Source organism: Bos grunniens, chromosome 16 (assembly GCF_055505025.1).
Source record: "Bos grunniens cultivar Pamir isolate PY7600 chromosome 16, Bosgru_T2T1.0, whole genome shotgun sequence".
In the NCBI taxonomy this organism is placed as follows: domain Eukaryota; kingdom Metazoa; phylum Chordata; class Mammalia; order Artiodactyla; family Bovidae; genus Bos; species Bos grunniens.
The window spans coordinates 23198341-23216528 of record NC_141180.1 but is presented as its reverse complement, the minus strand read 5'-3'; the positions used below and the strand labels follow the sequence as shown (position 1 = coordinate 23216528).

The 18188-nt window shown below is 38.9% G+C and overlaps 1 protein-coding gene across 1 annotated transcript in view; it reads left to right on the top strand.

Annotated features, from left to right (window-relative positions):
- The window catches only part of PAPPA2 (pappalysin 2), a 315881-nt gene that overhangs the window by 110439 nt on the left and 187254 nt on the right, over positions 1-18188 (top strand). The window contains exon 3 of the mRNA XM_086342421.1: positions 2694-2839. Within this exon, the coding sequence (XP_086198547.1) occupies positions 2694-2839 (146 nt within the window). The remainder of the gene's footprint in view (positions 1-2693; positions 2840-18188) is intronic.

Genomic DNA, 18188 nt, shown 5'->3' with positions numbered 1-18188 from the left:
GAACACGACTGAGTGACTGAACACATCTCTCTTGTAATACATAGTTCTAGACAGTTCATGAACCTATGCTTTTTATGACATTTATGTATATTGGTCCCGGTCAGTTCATGAGCTTATGCATTTTATGACACTTATGTATGTCATTTCTTCTTTGAATATTAAGATATTTTGGATGACAAGTATATCTCTTAATAACTTATTTCTGAAGCAAGATGTTATAGTTTGAATTTTTGAATAATGTCCATTCTCTTCACTGTAGGTCTGAGCCAGGCTCTGGTCATATTAGTGGACAAACTAAGACATTTATGTTATTAGCTCAGATTAAATACTGAAATGGCATACATGTATTATAATAGGTGAGGCAGTCTACGTGCAAAGTGAACACCCTTTGGATAGCTACACTTTTACCCTTTTTTGGTTTAGGGAAAAATCTGGACAAAAATGTTTGTCTCCAACAAAATAAGACTCTCCTCTATAGTTTTCATTAATGACCATTTCCTACTGTCTCTAGCTTTTAAAAATGTATTTTTCCCTTATACTTGCCGACTTCTACCTATGTCTTTTTGGAGTGCAGGAGTTAGAGCACTGCATCCAGTTTGCTACCACTCTCATCTGGAAGAGTAATTTATGGCTGGGAGAGGGATGGGCAAGGAAGGAAAGGGAAATGAGTAGACCCAACCGATGAGTTGGTGGTGGAGGAGGAGGCCTCTTGGAGAATGGCTCAAAGGAAATTATTGGAACTGCTGGGTTGAGGGAGAACAGAAGGATGGTGGCCAAGGTTGGTAAGTGGCAGACAGGGAAGCCAGGAACACACAGGTAGCCCAAGTAAACCATGCCAGGAACAGGGGGACTTGGGGGAAGTGAGGGAGGAGAAAAGAGAGAAAACTGTCAAGTTCCCAATTCCTAATTTTAGTGGGCTCTCTGAAAAGGAACAGAGGGTGCAGTTTTTCTTCCTTGGTACCCTGCCTCTGTGAAGGCTCAGTCACTGGTCCCTCTCCTTTCTTTTCTAATCGTTTCTTTTTTCCTTTCCTTTTCTTTCTTCTCTCTTTCCTCCTATCCATGCTACCTCTTCTTTCGTCTGACCGATTAGAACATCTCCATGTTGAAGAGTTACTTGATGTCATCATAGCTCCAAACCATCGATTTGTCATTGCAGGAAATTGTAATTGTTTTTAATAAAGGAGAAAAGGAAAGGGCATGTGACTAATGTCTGTGGAAAACCAGGCAACAGTTCAAAAACCACTGAGTCTCCAGGAAAGCAGAAGAAGGAATATCCCTCTGATCACATCTGACATCACTTCATGGAATCTGGATGGTTTCTTGGGAGAGGAGAACTATTTTTCCAAGATATTATAAGTCAATAAGAAAGGATATTTTAAAACCCCCTTTCTCCTAAGCACTTTTGGTTTTAAAGCAAAGTCTTTTTGTGCTTCTTTATTCCTCTTTTTGGTTCTGTGCCAAAGAACACAAATACAGTCTTCTTTGGGATCTCTATTTCTTGGATACTCCTTGCCAATATATCTTACATGTGGATTAAATAGATGGCATCAACAGTATAGTTGGGAGGCAAAGCAAGCAAGAGAAGAGGGTCATGGTGTTCTCACATGAGCTTCGGGGTTGAGTGATTTCAGTGTCTGCAGCTTGTCTACCAGAGTAGTAAGCATAAAGCATCAATCTATAAAGGATATTTTCAACTATGTTGAGAGAGCTGTCTGCATAGTTGAAGCTGTGATAGGATCATTGCCATTTTTGGAGCAGCATTTCCAGTGAATCCAAGGGGCGACTCAGTTTTGGTTTAGTTGTTCTTTCTTAAAATAACTCTCCATTGAGAATGATGAGGCTCTGTTTGCTCATGGTGAAGTTTTAAGTTTCACTCGTGTCAGGAAAATGAAGGTCTTTGACTATATATGAGCTTTAAAAGAGATCGAATGCTTGTTTCCCCCTTTATTTTATGGGCCATGGGGCATGTGTTTTTAATAGACCTTTAAGTCTGCAAATAAGTACAAACATAATATTACCTAGTTCTTTGAAGGCCACCAATAGAGATACTCAGTGAGTATAAAGTAGTCAGAGTAGGGTTAGAGAGTTTATGGATTAAGGTACTAGAAAGAGAAAAAATATACATAAAACTAATATTTTCTGCAGTAGCTTTATGTTATCCTTTCCTTCCTATAACTCATCTCTTTTTCCTCTTTAATTTTGTGTTTCCTGGTTACTATTTACCTTTTTTAAAAATGCCCAAAGCAAGCATATGCTGAAATAGAGATTTAATCAATCTTCTTATAGTAATGATCGTGCAGTGTGATAGAACCAGAGACTGAGAACTGGAAGGCCTCATTCACCATGGACTGGAGAGTAATTCTCAAGGCATAGAATTAAGAGTATCATTGGGTTTATCTTGAAGAAATAATCTAGGCGTTAAGTGGGGAACTGAGTATGATGTCAAATACTGAGTATTCATATAAATATTATGGTGCCAAAAAAGGTAGGATATTATTTATCTTGGAATAAATATTCTAAATGAGTATTAGTGTCTTTTTTGAGAGCACCATGATACCTGGTCTCAGCCTCTTTGCCCTTCTCCTCTAAAAGGCAATGATGGTTGGGAAGCCAGAGTCTGATTAGATCTGGCTCTGTTCCTTTCTATGTACTGATCCTTTGGTGTGACATTTCCTCTCTTATGTGCTCCCCAGGGCGTACATGAGTGTGAAGGAGCTGAAGGAGGCACTGCAGCTCAACAGCACCCACTTCCTCAATGTCTACTTTGGCAACTCAGTACGAGAAGACCTTGCAGGTGCTGCCACCTGGCCTTGGGACAAGGAAGCCATCAGTCACCTGGGTAAGTAAAGTTGAAGAACAACTACAGTTGGAGAAATGAGCAGGTTGGAAGGGAATCTGTGAAAGTTAGTTTGGGGGGAAATGGAGAGAAAAATAAATTTACTTAATAAATTAGCTTCTTTGGGCTGATAATAGCTTTGAGGAGAGTTTTTCAAAATGTTTTAATGAAGACAGGTAAGATGTACTAGGGCAATGTGGCAAATACTCAGAATGTTCTAGATCAAATATTCAGAAGATTCTAGACCAAATAATCTAGATGCAAATAAATTGCTGACATGGGATAAGATCCATTTTGTGTCTTGATTAATCTCAAGAGGGAACCAAGCAAAAAGGTGGCTAGACTGTGAAATCTGGTTTGCAATAATCACTGTGCCAGAAGATTGCTGGTCATCTTGCATGGATGTGTCCAAAAGATTGGGGAAGGAATAAGAAGCAATAGGTTAACAATAGATGAAAAGATATTGTTCCTGTTCAAGAGGAAACCAGAACATAGAAATCCCTGTAGCAAATTAGGTCAGCATACAGTAGGGCTATATATCTCAAGAAAGGAAGAGATAATAAAAAGTTAAACCTGTAGTGATCCAGACTGAATGCTTTGTTTATCCTGGGTTTCATTGGCTCTATAGTCATCTGATACAGTTTTAGGGCTCTCCTTTTATCATTAAATTTTGTATTTTCAGTTGTCAGTATATGATAAGTCAGAAATTTGTGAGGTGAGTGGTGCTGTCCAAATCAAAACTAATGTGAGTCATTCTAGTCTTCATGGTTGTAAGAGGCAAGCTGGAAGGTTATATGCCAATAAATCATTTAGTAGTGAGTTTGAGTATCTTGAATTATCCTCATGATAAACAGTGGTAACAGAGGAGCATACAAAACTTTAAGAAAATATCTCCAAATTGGCTCACATCTGATTCACCAAATGTTACGTTTCAGTATATATGACAGCAAGGTTTATCAATAATGGTTTCTAAGAATCCTAGGTCAGTCATTGGGAATTGAATCTACTTGTTCAAAAAACCTTCAAAAAAAAAAAAAAAAGATCTGCCTAGCCATTATGGAGACAAATCTTGGCCCCTTAATAAGAATTGTTGAGATGGGAGCAGAGCCTTGAGTATTTTCTAACTTTTCTGGTACTAGGCCATTGACAAAATTCATTTAAATAAAAAAAATGGACAAAATACCAAAAAATTAGCTACTTGAAAACATCAGACATCAGCCAAGACAATGATTTCAGAGAACCAATCCTCAATTAGAAGAAAGCTGCATTGACGTGAGATCTACATATAGCTCAGTTTTGGGGTTTTGTTTTTTTCTCCTTGAGGGAAATTGCCAATTCTCAGTAAAAGTAATAGAAGCAGATCAGAGAGCAGCAGTCCAGAGCATGTTTCAGTCTCACTACTGGGGAGACAAAAACTATAAGTCAGAACTTCTAAGGTATCCAGACTAGAGGGATCAAGTTCCCAGAGAAATAGAAACCATGGAAAAAATGAATGTGATATTCTACTCATAATTTTAAGATATTTTCTGATTTCTGAACTATGCATTCTCTAAGTCAGTGACCAAGAAAACAAGAATTGCTATAAAATAGCTGCTATTAGATAAAAAAGCTGAAAAGTAATATCAGGAGTCTTACAGTGGGGGGGGACAAAAAAATGGAATTGAGATTCTGTCAAGGAGGGGCATTGAGACACTCTATGAAATACTCTTCATAGACATTCTATGAAGGAAAACATAAATAGTCTAGCTTACACAAAGCATAAAATTCAGCCTGAAACACTCTTAAATACCTGTTTTTAGGAAGGTCATCTTGCCTGGAGGATCCCACGGAAAAAGGAGCCTGGCAGAATACAGTCTATAGAGTCACAGAGTCAGACATGACTGAAGTGACCTAGCAGCAGCAGTAGCAGCATCTGCCTATATTTAACTGCCTAACAAAAGAAAGTTAAATATGCCCTGGAGGAAGACAATATCATCAAAAACCTCTACAAATTTCCATGCACAATGTCCTGAAACCAGTAAAAAAAAAATTCCAGTTATGCCAAGAGACAGGATCAAATGATGGTAAACAAAACTAAACAAAGAAATAAGCAATCACTCCATAAATGCAGATCCACAGATTATCCAGATATTGGAGTTATGGAATAGTGGCTTAAGATAATTATGATTAATATGTTCAAGATAGATAAAAAGTTGTAGAGTGTCCTCAGAGAATTAGAATCTATATTAGTGAATCAAAGGGAAATTTTAGGACAAAAATATAGTAGCTAAAATTAAGAAATTAATAGATTAGTTTGTGAGCAGGAGAAAAGATTTAGAAAACTAAAGAACACATAGATATTGAAGCTCAAAGAGGAAAAGTGATGTAAAAATATAGAAAACAGCATGAAGCATTTGAGACCTGATGAAAAATTCCTACTGTAAATTGGAGTTCGAGAAGCAAAAGAGAAAGATTTTGAGGCAGAAACAATATCAAAGAGATAGCAGCTGAGAATTTTGCAAGGTGACAAAAAATATCAAACTACAGATTCAAAATGTTTCTCAAACCCTAAGAAGGATAAATAGAAAGAAAATCACAACTTGATTCATTATAGCAAACATGCTGAAAATCAAAGGCAAAGAGAAAATACTCAAAAGTAACCAGAGAAAAATTGTTACTTTAAAAGAAGCAGCAGTAAGATTGGCATGCTGATTTTTCAACAGAAACTATGGAAGTCATAAAACACAGATTGATAGATTTTTTAAAATGCTAAAAGAATAATTGCCAAGTTAAAATTCTATATTCAGCAAAAAAATCTTTTAAAGAAAAATTAAACATATTTTCAGACAAAAATAGATAATTTAATACCAGCAGTAAAGTAAATATTGAAGAAAGCTATCCAAATAGAAAGAAGATGACCCCAAATGGAAACAGAGACATACAAAAAGAAATGAACCACACTAGATAGGAGAAAAATATTAAAAGTAATAAAAAAATTTTTTGGTTTAAAATATATGTGGTTAAAACATGACAACAATGGCATGAAAGGCAAAAAGAAAGTAAAGTAAATTAAATGATTTAAGCCCCTTCTATACAAATATCTAGAAAAATTACTGATTTATTCATTTTAGACAGCTTATATATACCTTATATAAGAATTAGATCAAAATTCTTAGATCAAAATAGATCATAGGTTTAAATATAAAAAGTAATACTGTATAACTTCATAAAGAAATCATAAGAGAAAATCTTCAGGGCAAGGTTAGGTGAAGAGTGCTTATATATCACACCCAAAGCATAGTCCATAGACATGACAATGGATAAATTGAACTTAATCAAAATTAAAATTTTTTGTCTGAGAAACACCTTATTAAGATGAACAAAGCAATGGCAGACTTGGCAGAAGTATCTGCAAACCGTCGTACATCTCACAAAGGATTTGTGTCTATAATATATAAAGAACTTTGAAAACAAGAGTAAACAAATATTCCAGTTAGAAAATGGGCCAAAGCACAGACATTTTGCCAAAGAAGATATACAGATGGAAAGTAAGCACATGAAAAAATATTTAATATCATTAGGGAAAAACAAATTAAAGCCACAATGAGGCTACACTTACTAAAAGACCTAAAAAGTAATAATAACAATACTAATTGCTAGTGAGAATGCAGAGAACTGGATATTGCATATATTGCTAATGAAAAAGTAAAACGGCACAACCAGTTTGGAGAATACTTTGGCAGTTTCTTGTAAAATTAAATGTATACTTACCATATGACCCAGTAACTGGACTACTGAATATTTGTCCCAGAAAAGTGAAAATATATGTCCACTCCAAAACCTGTGTATTGATCTTCATAGTAGCTCTATTTGCAATAGAGCAAAACTGGAAATGACAAGAGTATTTTTTAGTGATAACTTTAAGCAAACAATGATACATCCGTACAGTGGAATGTGCACGTGTGCCTGCTGTGCTCAGTCGCTCAGTTGTGTCCAACCCTGCAACCCCATGGATTGTAGCCCACCAGGCTCCTCTGTACATGGGATTTTCCAGGCAAGAATACTGGAGTGGGTTGGCATTTCCTACTCCAGAGGATCTTCCTGACCCAGGGATGGAACCTGCACCTCCTGCTTGGCAGGTGGGTTCTTTACTGCTGAGACACCTGCGAAGCCAACAACACTACTCAGTAATAAAAAAAAAAACCAGAGTATTGATACATGCAACAATTTACATGGATCTCAAGGGTGGTATGGGGAGTGAAAGAAATCTCACAAGTTGTATGTTTGAGAATATTATATAATATTCTCAAAAATTCATGTGGTATTCTCAAAGTTAAAAAAGAAGACTAGAGAGAGAGAACAAGCTAGTGGTTGTCAGGGGTTAGGAATAGTAGAGGATTGAGGAGAGAGGTATGCGTGAGGGGGGGCACGAAGGATAATAGAGGAGCAATCTTAATGGTGATTGAACGTTTCAGTGTCTTGATTGTGGTGGTAGTACACCAAGGTATACGAACATGTGATAAAATTTCACAGAACTACATGCATACACACCAGACTGCATGCAGAAACTGGTGAAATCTAAATAAGGTCAGTAGTCTCTATGCATAAATAGAACATATCACATAGAGCTTTTTGAAAGCTCACTGAATGAAGGGATGAATGAATAAATGAATGAAGGTATTAAATTTAAATGGTTTCAAGAAATGTTTGTTCAAACTAGGGTTCTGTAACAACCTAAGGGGTGGGATGGGGTGGGAAGTGGGAGGGAGTATCAAGAGGGAGGGGACATAGGTGTACCTATGACTGATTCAGTTGATGTATAGCAGAAACCAACACAATATTGTAAAGCAATTATCCTTCAATTAAAAATAAATATTTTTTTAAAAAAGAGAAAAGAAATATTTAAATTATGTCATTGGTCACTGACTCATAATGAATTGAAAAAGAAGCTGGGGATTTTAAATTTTATTCTTAAACCTTTTAAGAGTAACTAGTTCCCCACCACATGTTTCCTAATTTGTTTTTAAGAAGTAGAAGAGTAGACTGAACAGCTGAAATGTCTGACTCAATATGAAATTTCTCATGTTCTTATTTACTTTTTCTTGTTCAATCATAACTGTGATTGAATAAAGGAACTATATTGACCTAAATCAGGTGTAGAGTAGTACAGACAGCTGAAATAACATGATAGAGGAAGACGTTTATGATTTTCTAAACACAGTCTTTACAAAACTCAAGATAAGATTATCTGTGTCAACATTCAAGACTCTGTATTTTGAGGGTCACTTGAGTGACCTGGCAGATAAGTACACTAGTCTGAAAGTTGGAAGATTGAGGCCAATTTCTGACTACAAACAGCTTAAGTCACTATGTGGAAAAACCAAGGTAATCTGTGGTCAACCCATTTCTGACCTTAGCATGATTTTGTACTGTCAATGCTGTGGTAATGCAGGGCAGAATCTTTTTTAATCAGTAAATGAATAAGTGAGATCCCCTTGAGCTCAGTGTTTTGACTATCTCTACCTTTAGTGTACAACAACACTTAAACTGAAAACATGTCTTCAAAGGCAGAAGTCTTAAGTTAGTGCTTGTTATTATTGTTCAGTCGCTAAGTCCAACTCTTCATGACCCCATGAACTGCAGCATGCCAGGCTTCCCTGTCCTTCAGTATTTCCTGGAGTGCTCAAATTCATGTCCATTGAGTCACTGATGCCATTCAACCATCTCATCCTCTGCTGCACCTTCTCCTCCTGTCTTCAATCTTTCCCAGCTTCAGGGTCTTTTCCAATGAGTTTGCTCTTCGCATCAGGTGGTCAAAGTATTGGGGCTTCAGCTTCAGCATCAGTCCTTCCAACAAATATTCAGGGTTGATTTCTTTTAGAATTGACTGGTTTGATCTCTTTACTGTCCAAGGGACTCTCAGGAGTCTTCTGCAGCGCCACAGTTTGAAAACATCAATTCTTCAATGCTCAGCCTTCTTTAGAGTCCAACTCTCACAACCACACATGACTACTGGAAAATTGAATTGAATTCATTTCATGGTAGTGTCAAAGATAGAATAATTAGAAGAAGTTCACTGTAGGGATATGCACAGCAAAATTGGGAGACAGACAGGCAAATACAAACTTATAGTCATACTATGTGAATCTGCCGCACATGAGGGCAAGTAGGAACGTGACAAGAAAGTGCTTGGTTATGCCAAAAATATCAGAGAAGAAGGGGAGAGCGGGCTGAGGGGCTGAGGCTGGAGGAGAGAGTTAAAAGATAAGCAGAAGTTTGTGTGGCAGACAATGGCAGGGCATTCCAGAGAGAAACAAAAGGTAGATGCCAATGTTTAGACTGTTATAAATCTAGACTTGCTTAGAAATGGAATGTCCTTGGAATCGCTAGAACAGTGCTCTTCAAACTCATTTTTGCTTTCTTGTAACTCCTAAAAGACTTTTGAAAAACCCCTTTACCCCTTCATAGATTTTAAAAGTAACAACTAAAAATTTAGCCATAAGTTTAAATTATAGCAATTTAATTATATTATATTGCTGGTATATTATCTAAATTATTGACATTTAAAAATGCTTTTTAAATCTCCTCTACTAAATGTATCCTCACTAACATAACAATTTGATAATTACTATCATTCATTTAAAAATGTATGGCCATGTACTTTTTTTCCCATTTTTAAAAAAAAATTTTTTTTAGATTATTTTAGCATTCTTTTATTTTTTTTTAATTTTATTTTATTTTTAAACTTTACAATATTGTATTGGTTTTGCCAAATATCAAAATGAATCCGCCACAGGTATACATGTGTTCCCCATCCTGAACTCTCCTCCCTCCTCCCTCCCCATACCATCCCTCTGGGTCATCCCAGTGCACCAGCCCCAAGCATCCAGTATCTGCATCGAACCTGGACTGGCGACTCGTTTCATACATGATAGTATACATGTTTCAATGCCATTCTCCCAAATCTTCCCACCCTCTCCCTCTCCCACAGAGTCCATAAGACTGTTCTATACATCAGTGTCTCTTTTGCTGTCTCGTATACAGGGTTATTATTACCATCTTTCTAAATTCCATATATGTATGTTAGTATACTGTATTGGTGTTTTTCTTTCTGGCTTACTTCACTCTGTATAATAAGCTCCAGTTTCATCCACCTCATTAAAACTGATTCAAATGAATTCTTTTTAATGGCTGAGTAATACTCCATTGTGTATATGTACCATAGCTTTCTTATCCATTCATCTGCTACTATTTTAACATTGAGAAATTGCTCATTGCTCCTTTTTTCTCTTTGGATTTGTGTTTCCACTTCATTGCTCCTATAGAAGTTTGTGGGCTTCCCCGATATCTCAACAGTAAAGAATCTGCCTGCAGTGCAGGAGACATAAGAGATGCAGGTTCGATCCCTGGGTTGGAAAGATCCCTGGAGGAGGGAATGGCAACCCACTCCAGTATTCTTGCCTGGAGAATCCTAGGTACAGGGCAGCCTGGAGAGTGATAGTCCATAAGGTTGCAAAGAGTTGGACATGACTGAAGTGACTGAGTGTGCGTGCCCATGCGCACACACACCACCCACACATATAGAACTTTGCACTTAATGTAACAATGAAAGGAAGTGAAAGTGAAGTCACTCAATCATGTCTGACTCTTTGTGACCCCACTGACTGTAGCCCACTAGGCTCCTCCATCCATGGGATTTTCCAGGCAAGAATACTGGAGTGGGTTTAGTAAGTCACCTATTTATCTTCTAAAAACAGATTTTGATTAAAACAACTCTTTTGTGATATCTTTTAATTAAATTTTTTATTTTGAGATAATTGTATATTCACATGTGGTTGTAAGAAATAGTACAAAGAGATTCCACATATCCTTTACCCATTTTCCTTCAAGGGAAGCATCTTGCAAAACTATAATACAATATCACAAACAGGATATTAATGTTGATACTGATCATAAGTTATAATGAGTTAAAAATTTCTTCTCAATTGAGTTAGCTTTTGAAATGTTTCCTTGTCCAAAATTGATCAAAACAATACTTTAAAATGTTGATTGATGACTAGTAAGCAAAGTGGAAAATGCACATTTAGTGAGTTGAGAATGGCTTTTCTGTCCCAGATTAGTTCTTGTGTCAGTGGATGAAAAGTAATTACTGCTATAATAAGACAGGATTTAGCATCAGTTATATTGCTTTTTTTTTTCTTTTTTAGCTCTAAGTGCTGAGAAACTTTTTTCACATAAATAAATAGATGAGGGAAATAGAGTTGTGTTTGACTGAGTGGATGGTGGTGCCAAGGTAGAAAATACAGAAAAAAAGAGGAGCAAAGAGCGAGGTAGTTTGATTTTGGAGGTGTTAAATTTGGGGTCTCTACCAATTTGACCATGCAAAGGATTTCCACAAAAGCAGAGGAGGAGCAGGATTCAGAAGTGTACCAGACACCAAAGGAAAGAGGGGTTTGAGAGAGTCCCTTGAGGCCCACAAATATGCCTGCTTCAGAAAGATGAAGTAAGTACAAGGGCATCTTGGCTAGGTTAGAAAGGACAGTCGGTCACTCTCTGGCATGGACGTTGAACACTTCAGAGTGTTCTGGGCCAACCATCTTTCTAATTGTCCTAGGGAATGTTGTACTGCCAAGAACATTCAGAGATACTGATCAGATCACAAGCAACATGCCCCAACGCATGGGACCTAAGAACTGTGTGGGAGGGAACTTGAGCCTGGCTTACAATGGGGCTTTAGACATATAGGATCTTCTAAGGAGTCCAGGTAATACGACCCTTGTAGGAAAAAATATCTTTGAGTGATAGAGTGGGCTATGGCTTCCAAAAGATAGGAAGAAATATATGTTGAGCAAGTCACCTAATATATAAGATGGAAATAAAGGAAGAGTGCCTGGCACATGGACTTCCCTGGTGGTCCAGTGGCTAAGACTGCACTCCCAATGCAGGGGGCCCAGGTTCAATCCCCGGTCAGGGAACTAGATCCCACATGGTGCAACTAAGACACAGCACAGCCAAATTAATGAATGAATGAATTTTAAAAGTACCTGCTGCATAGTAGGGCTTCAGTAAATATTAGCCCGACTGGTACTAGCAGTAGTAGCAACAGCAGAAGTTCCACATACCATGTGTCTGTGGCTGACATTCTTGGTTGTGCCCTTAGCCTCTCACCTACCTCATCTCCATCCTAGAGAATTTTAGTGTCCTAGAAAGATGTTCGCTCCTTTGTAAAAGAGTAAACAATGTGTTTTAAGGGTCAAACTTTTTGCAGAGGCAAAGCAACTTATAAGAAGCAAAGAGATACCATATATATGCGTAATATGCAATATTTATTTTTCTCTTTCTCACTTTACTCTGAATAACAGGCTCTAGGTTAACTCACCTTAGTTCAACTGACTCCCATTCTTTCTTTTTTATGGCTAATACTCCTTTGTATATATGTGCCACAATTTCTTTATCCATTCATCTGTCAATGGACATCTAGGTTGCTTAGGGGAAAAAGAGGGTGGGCCTAACTGAGGGGCCTAATTGAGAAGGTAGCCTGAACATATACACAGTACCTAATGTGTAAAGTGGATAGCTAATATATATAACACAGGGAGCCCAAGGAAGCTGCTCTATAACATAAGGAGCCCAGCCTGGCACTCTGTGACCACCGAGAAGGGAGGGATAGGGGATGGGGTGGGAGGGAGGCTCAAGAGGGAGGGAATATATATATATATATATATATACTATATATAAATATATATGCCTCCCTAGTAGCTCAGTGGTGAAGAATCTGCTTGTAATACAGGAGCCACAGGAGACATGGGTTCAATCCCTGGGTCTAGAAGATCTCTGGAGGAGGTCATGGCACCCCACTCCCATATTCTTGCCTGAGAATCCCAAGGACAGAGGAGCCTGGTAGACTATATAGTCCATAGGGTTGCAAAGAGTTGGACATGGTGACTGAAGTGACTTAGCACGCACATGTGTGTGTGTGTGTATATGTGTATATATATATATATATATTCAGTTTTAGCTGATTCGTGTTGTTACACAGCAGGAATCAGCACAACATTGTAAAGCAATTGTTGTTCTTCAGTTGCTAATTCATGTCTGATTATTTGCAACCCTATGGACTGCAGCATGCCAGGCTTCACAGTCCTTCACTACCTTCTGGAGTTTGCTCATATTCATGTCCTTTGAGTTGGTAAAGCCATTATTCTACAAAAAAAAAAAAAAAAAAGCAGAAAAATTAAAAGAAGCAAAAGTAATCTCCTTGTGAGTCACAGAAGGAAAGAATAAGTGATTGTTGGCAGTTTGGGGGTGGTGGCACGGGTGTGGCATATATCTGGTGGAAGGCAAAGCAGGAGCTGCATGGCCCGGCAGGGGAAGACGGAAGCAGCAGATGTGAGCCCACAGGGGATACAAACTTCCCTCACCTAGAATTTTCATAGGGGATCCCCATCCCCCCCCGCAAGACAAAGCTCGACGTCCTCCTAACCAAACAGTTGGCATTGAGATTGGACTCTGACATCAGTTGTGACACATTCATTCACAATGTGAGTGAGAAACAGCCATGGATTTGGCAAGTGGGAAGTCTTTGGTAATCTCAGCCCGATTGTCTCTGAGGAGTGTGGATGAAGGAACCAGAGTGGGAAGGGTCGAAGAGTCTGCAGGAGGTGAAGAGGGGCACCCTGGTGCAACTAACCACTAAATGATGGGGCTAGAGCAAAGCAGCTTCATTCTTCTCCACTGTCTCCTCTTCACTAGGCCAAAGTGGAGTGATTCTTATGTGAGATTAGGAGCAAACAAGACATGTAAACTGGAGCACACCAGGTTCCTATGAGGACTTACAGAATCATTAATGAGAAAAGCTGCAGGGCGAGAACAGGATAAGGGCGTTTACTGGCCATTGCCCACTGGCTGCTTCTGCAGATTATTTAATTATCAGAAGACGACATTCTATAAATGGTGTTATTTTAGGTTGCTTGGGGTTTCAAACATAGTGGGCACTCTTAGACATTGAAACCCTGAAAAAATTATCCTCTGGTATGAACTACATGTCCTGAAATTGGGGTGGCCCAAAGATAGGTTTGAACAAATGGCAGGAATATACAGAAAAGCTATACAAAAAAATCATAATGTCCCAGATAACCACGATGGTGTAATTGCTCACCTAAAGCTAGACATCCTGAGCTTGAAGTCAAGGGGGCCTTAGGAAGCATCACTACAAACAAAGCTAGTGGAGGTGATGGAATTCCAGCTGAGCTATTTCAAATCCTAAAAGATGATGCTGTTAAAGTTCTGCACTCAATATGCCAGCAAATCTGGAAAACTCAGCAGTGGCCATAGAATTGGAAAAGGTCAGTTTTCATTCCAATCCCAAAGAAAGGCAATGCCAAAGAATGCTCAAACTACCACACAATTGTACTCATTTCATGCACTAGCAAAGTAATGCCCAAAATTCTCCAAGCTAGGCTTCAACAGTATGTGAACTAAGAACTTCCAGAAGTTCAAACTGGGTTTAGAAAAGGCAAAGGAACCAGAGGTCAAATTGCCAACATCTGTTGGATCTTAGGAAAAACAAGAGAATTCTAGAGAAACATTTACTTCTGCTTCATTGACTACACTAAAGCCTTTGACTGTGTGGATCACAACAAAGTGTGGAAAATTCTTAAAGAAATGGGAATGCCAAACCACCTTACCTTTCTTCTGAGAAACCTGTATGCAGGTCAAGAAGCAGCAGTTAGAACTGGACAACTGACTGGTTCAAAATTAGGAAAGGAGTGCATCAAGGCTATGTATTGTCACCCTGCTTATTTACTGATATGCAGAGGACATCATGCAAAATGCCGAGCTGAATAAAGCACAAGCTGGAATCAAGATTGCAGGAGAAATATCAATAACCTCAGACATGCAGAAGACACCACTCTTATGGCAGAAAGGGAAGAGGAACTAAAGAGCCTCTTGATGAAGGTGAAAGAGGAGAGTGAAAAAGCTGGCTTAAAACTCAACATTCAAGAAACTAAGATCTTGGCATCCAGTCCCATAACTTCATGTCAAATAGATGGGGAAATGATGGAAACAGTGGCAAACTTTTTTTTCTTGGGCTCCAAAATCGCTGTAGATGGTGACTGGAGCCATGAAATTAAAAGACACTTTCTCCTTGGAAGAAAAGCTATGACAAACCTAGACAGTGTACTAAAAAGCAGAGAGATTACTTTGCTGACAAAGGTCTATATAGTTAAAGCTATGGTTTTTCCAGTAGTCATGTATGGATGTGAGAGTTGGACTATAAAGAAAGCTGAGTGCTGAAGAATTGATGCTTTTGAACTGTGGTGTTGGAGAAGACTCTTGAGAGTCTCTTGGACTGCAAGGAGGTCAAACCAGCCAATCCTAAAATAAATAAATCCTGAATATTCATTGGAAGGGCTGAAGTTGAAGCTCCAATAGTTTGGCCACCTGATACAAAGAGCCAACTCATTGAAAAAGAATCTGATACTGGAAAAGACTGAAGGCAGGAGGAGAAAGGGATGGAGTACGAGATGGTTGAATGGCATCACCGACTCAATGGACATGAATTTGAATAAGCTCTGGGAGTTGGTGAAGAACAGGGAAGCCTGGTGTGCTGCAGTCCATGAGGTCACAAAAAGTCTGACACGACCGAGCAACTGAATAACAGAAGACAGATTTGAGGAGGACACGGCAACCCACTCCAGTATTCTTGCCTGGAAAATCCCATGGAAAGAGGAGCCTGGCAGGCTGCAGTCCATAGGGTCACACAGAGTTGGACACGACTGAAGTGACTTAGCATGCATGCATGCAAAGATAGTTTTATGCATTCATGAGTATGTGGAGTATTAATAAACAATCACCTTTATATGTGATACCTTGAAAGATCTCCTCTACTAGAACATATCCTAGTAATCACTGAATCCTTTGTTTCCAGAACAGTGTTGTTGGTCACCAAGTCATGCCCCATTCTTCTGCAGTCCCATGCAATATAGCCCACAAGGCTCCTTTGTCTATGGGATTTCCCAGGCAAGAATATTGGAGTGAGTTGCCATTTCCTCCTCCAGAGAATCTTCCCTACTCAGGGACTGAACCTGTGTTTCCCACATTGGTAGGCAGATTCTTTACTGTTGAGTCACCAGGGAAGCCCTAGAACAGGACCTGACACTGTATAGATGCACAATAAAGGCTGAATTGATAAATCAATTATGGAAAATATCTTTCCCATTCATACTCTGTAGCGCCTAAGATTTTGGCATGAGGTTGTGTATGTGTGTGTGTGTGTGTGTGTGTGTGTGTGAAGCAACACCCTCATCCAATAGCAAAGAAATGATTACATCATAGGTCTCCAAAGCCTCAGTAATAACATCTTCAGTTTTCATTAATCAAATTACTTTTCTCCCATGGTATGAGAGTGGTTAGAAAGCCTGGAGTGCTTGCGAGTTGGGGGGGTAGAAATGGCTGAAAGAGTGTAAAAGGAGACAAGAAACAACATCAAGCTTTGCAAAATCTTTACCCTCTACACACTCTACTCTTAGTTCAGTCTTGTCCAGAACAAGGACTCCTTTCTCATGAGACCACAGGCTGTAAAACCAAGAGACCAGTACAGGGCTTGGAGATGAATGATGCCTGGATTGGTCCTGTTAAAAATTTGCTTCATTTTCTAAGTGCTAGTGGCTTTTTAAAATATTTTCCATTTCTTTCTCTCCCTTTGTCTGTCTGTCCACGTCTGCCACTTTCCTCCCTTGCCCTGCCCACAAGTGTTCCTTCCTCGGACCCACACACATCCTGATGGCTTTGTTCCTTACTTGCAGAAGGTGTGTTTGGAGGAGTGTGTTTCAGCCAGTAACTGGAAGTAATCACAAGGCACCTGCAGACCAGCTCTCAACTTCCTTGTTTTATGGGCATATAACATTCAGCCCTAAAAGTTTTACAGAACAGTTTTAAAGTCATTTCAACTCATGTCCTTTTCCTCAAGCCGCCAGAGGTTTTTTTTTTTTTTTTTTTTTTTAGACAGAAAATGACTTTGGGAATCATTTCCTTCCCACACGCCACTCTGGCGGTCTTGTGCTGAAGTGGGGAAAAGTTGGAACTTGGGAATACAGCATCACTTTGGGAGCTTGGCTGTCTGCTACTGAGATTTCATCTTTTAATCAGCAACTTCTCTTGCTTTTCTTCCTCTGCACCATCCTCCAGACCACACAACAACCCTGTCTTATTGTTTTAGTTCATCTCTTATAATCAAAGCTGAAAGGTCTTCTAAGAAGGCATTTGTGCTCCCCGCCAGTCCATTAAGCAACAGCTGTGCCACACATGGCCACCAGTTGCTAAATCAAGGGAGCCTCATTCATACTGTGTTCTGTGTATAAGTCAGTGGTACTGGTACGTATTGAGTTCAAGGTCCAGTACCACATTCAGATATGCAAGAAATGTAATCTTTGTTTATTCTTCTATAATTGAATTTTATTTCTATTTTGAGCCTCTCTGTTGCTGGGTAGTAGAAATTTACTCTTAACATAATTTCCTTTGCTTGGGACTGTATCTAACTGCAGATCTGGCTTATAAATGCCAAGGTCATAGAGGGAAGGTTCATTTTATCCTTAGTTATCAGGTGATGCTGATCATCTGAAATGACCCTTGTTCCCATCACAGAGTCCTCCACCTTCAGGGATTCCCTGGAAGGCCCTCTGTTACCCTTCCCTCTTAGCATCACTGGGCAGCTATTCTTTTTTAGAACCAGGTGCTTTAATCAGGAACCCATCACTAGAATGAGGCAAGACCCCTCTGGTTGTCAGATCATATGCACATATTTTGAATCTTTATCCCTTTATTGGAGTCTCAAAAGATGGACTACAGTCCATTTTATCTGGACCCCCCATCATCTATACATTCCCATTATGTCCTTTTTATCTCTTCTTTCTTCCTCCAGCTTAAGAGAATCTTTCCAAGGCTAAGAGGATGGTGGTGGTGTTGGTAATGTGAGGCAAGGATTACTTTCCTGCATTTATCCACCATGCTAACTGAACCATAGAGTCCTCTCAGTGTCTCAGTGGCATAGGCTTTGGAAATCTCACAGCCAGAAAAGGACTGCTGCTTTCCTTGCTTTTCACTCTTTCATATACCTCCTAGTAAGGTAATAAATGTATGCAAGAGAGTCTGGCAATAGGGTAAGAGGGAGGGAGGCAAGGAACCACTTGGGTGAAATGTTAGTATTTATAAAATGTTGCTGAAAGTCTCCCCTGCATAGGTACTCCTGTTCTGGTCATCAGTTCCTAGAAGCCCTTTGTGGGACAGGTATTAGAAGGTGAATGAGAGTAGAGAAAGTCCAATAGTGTCTTAAAGTGAAGACTGAGGGGCCAAGGTATGGTTAAAACAAATA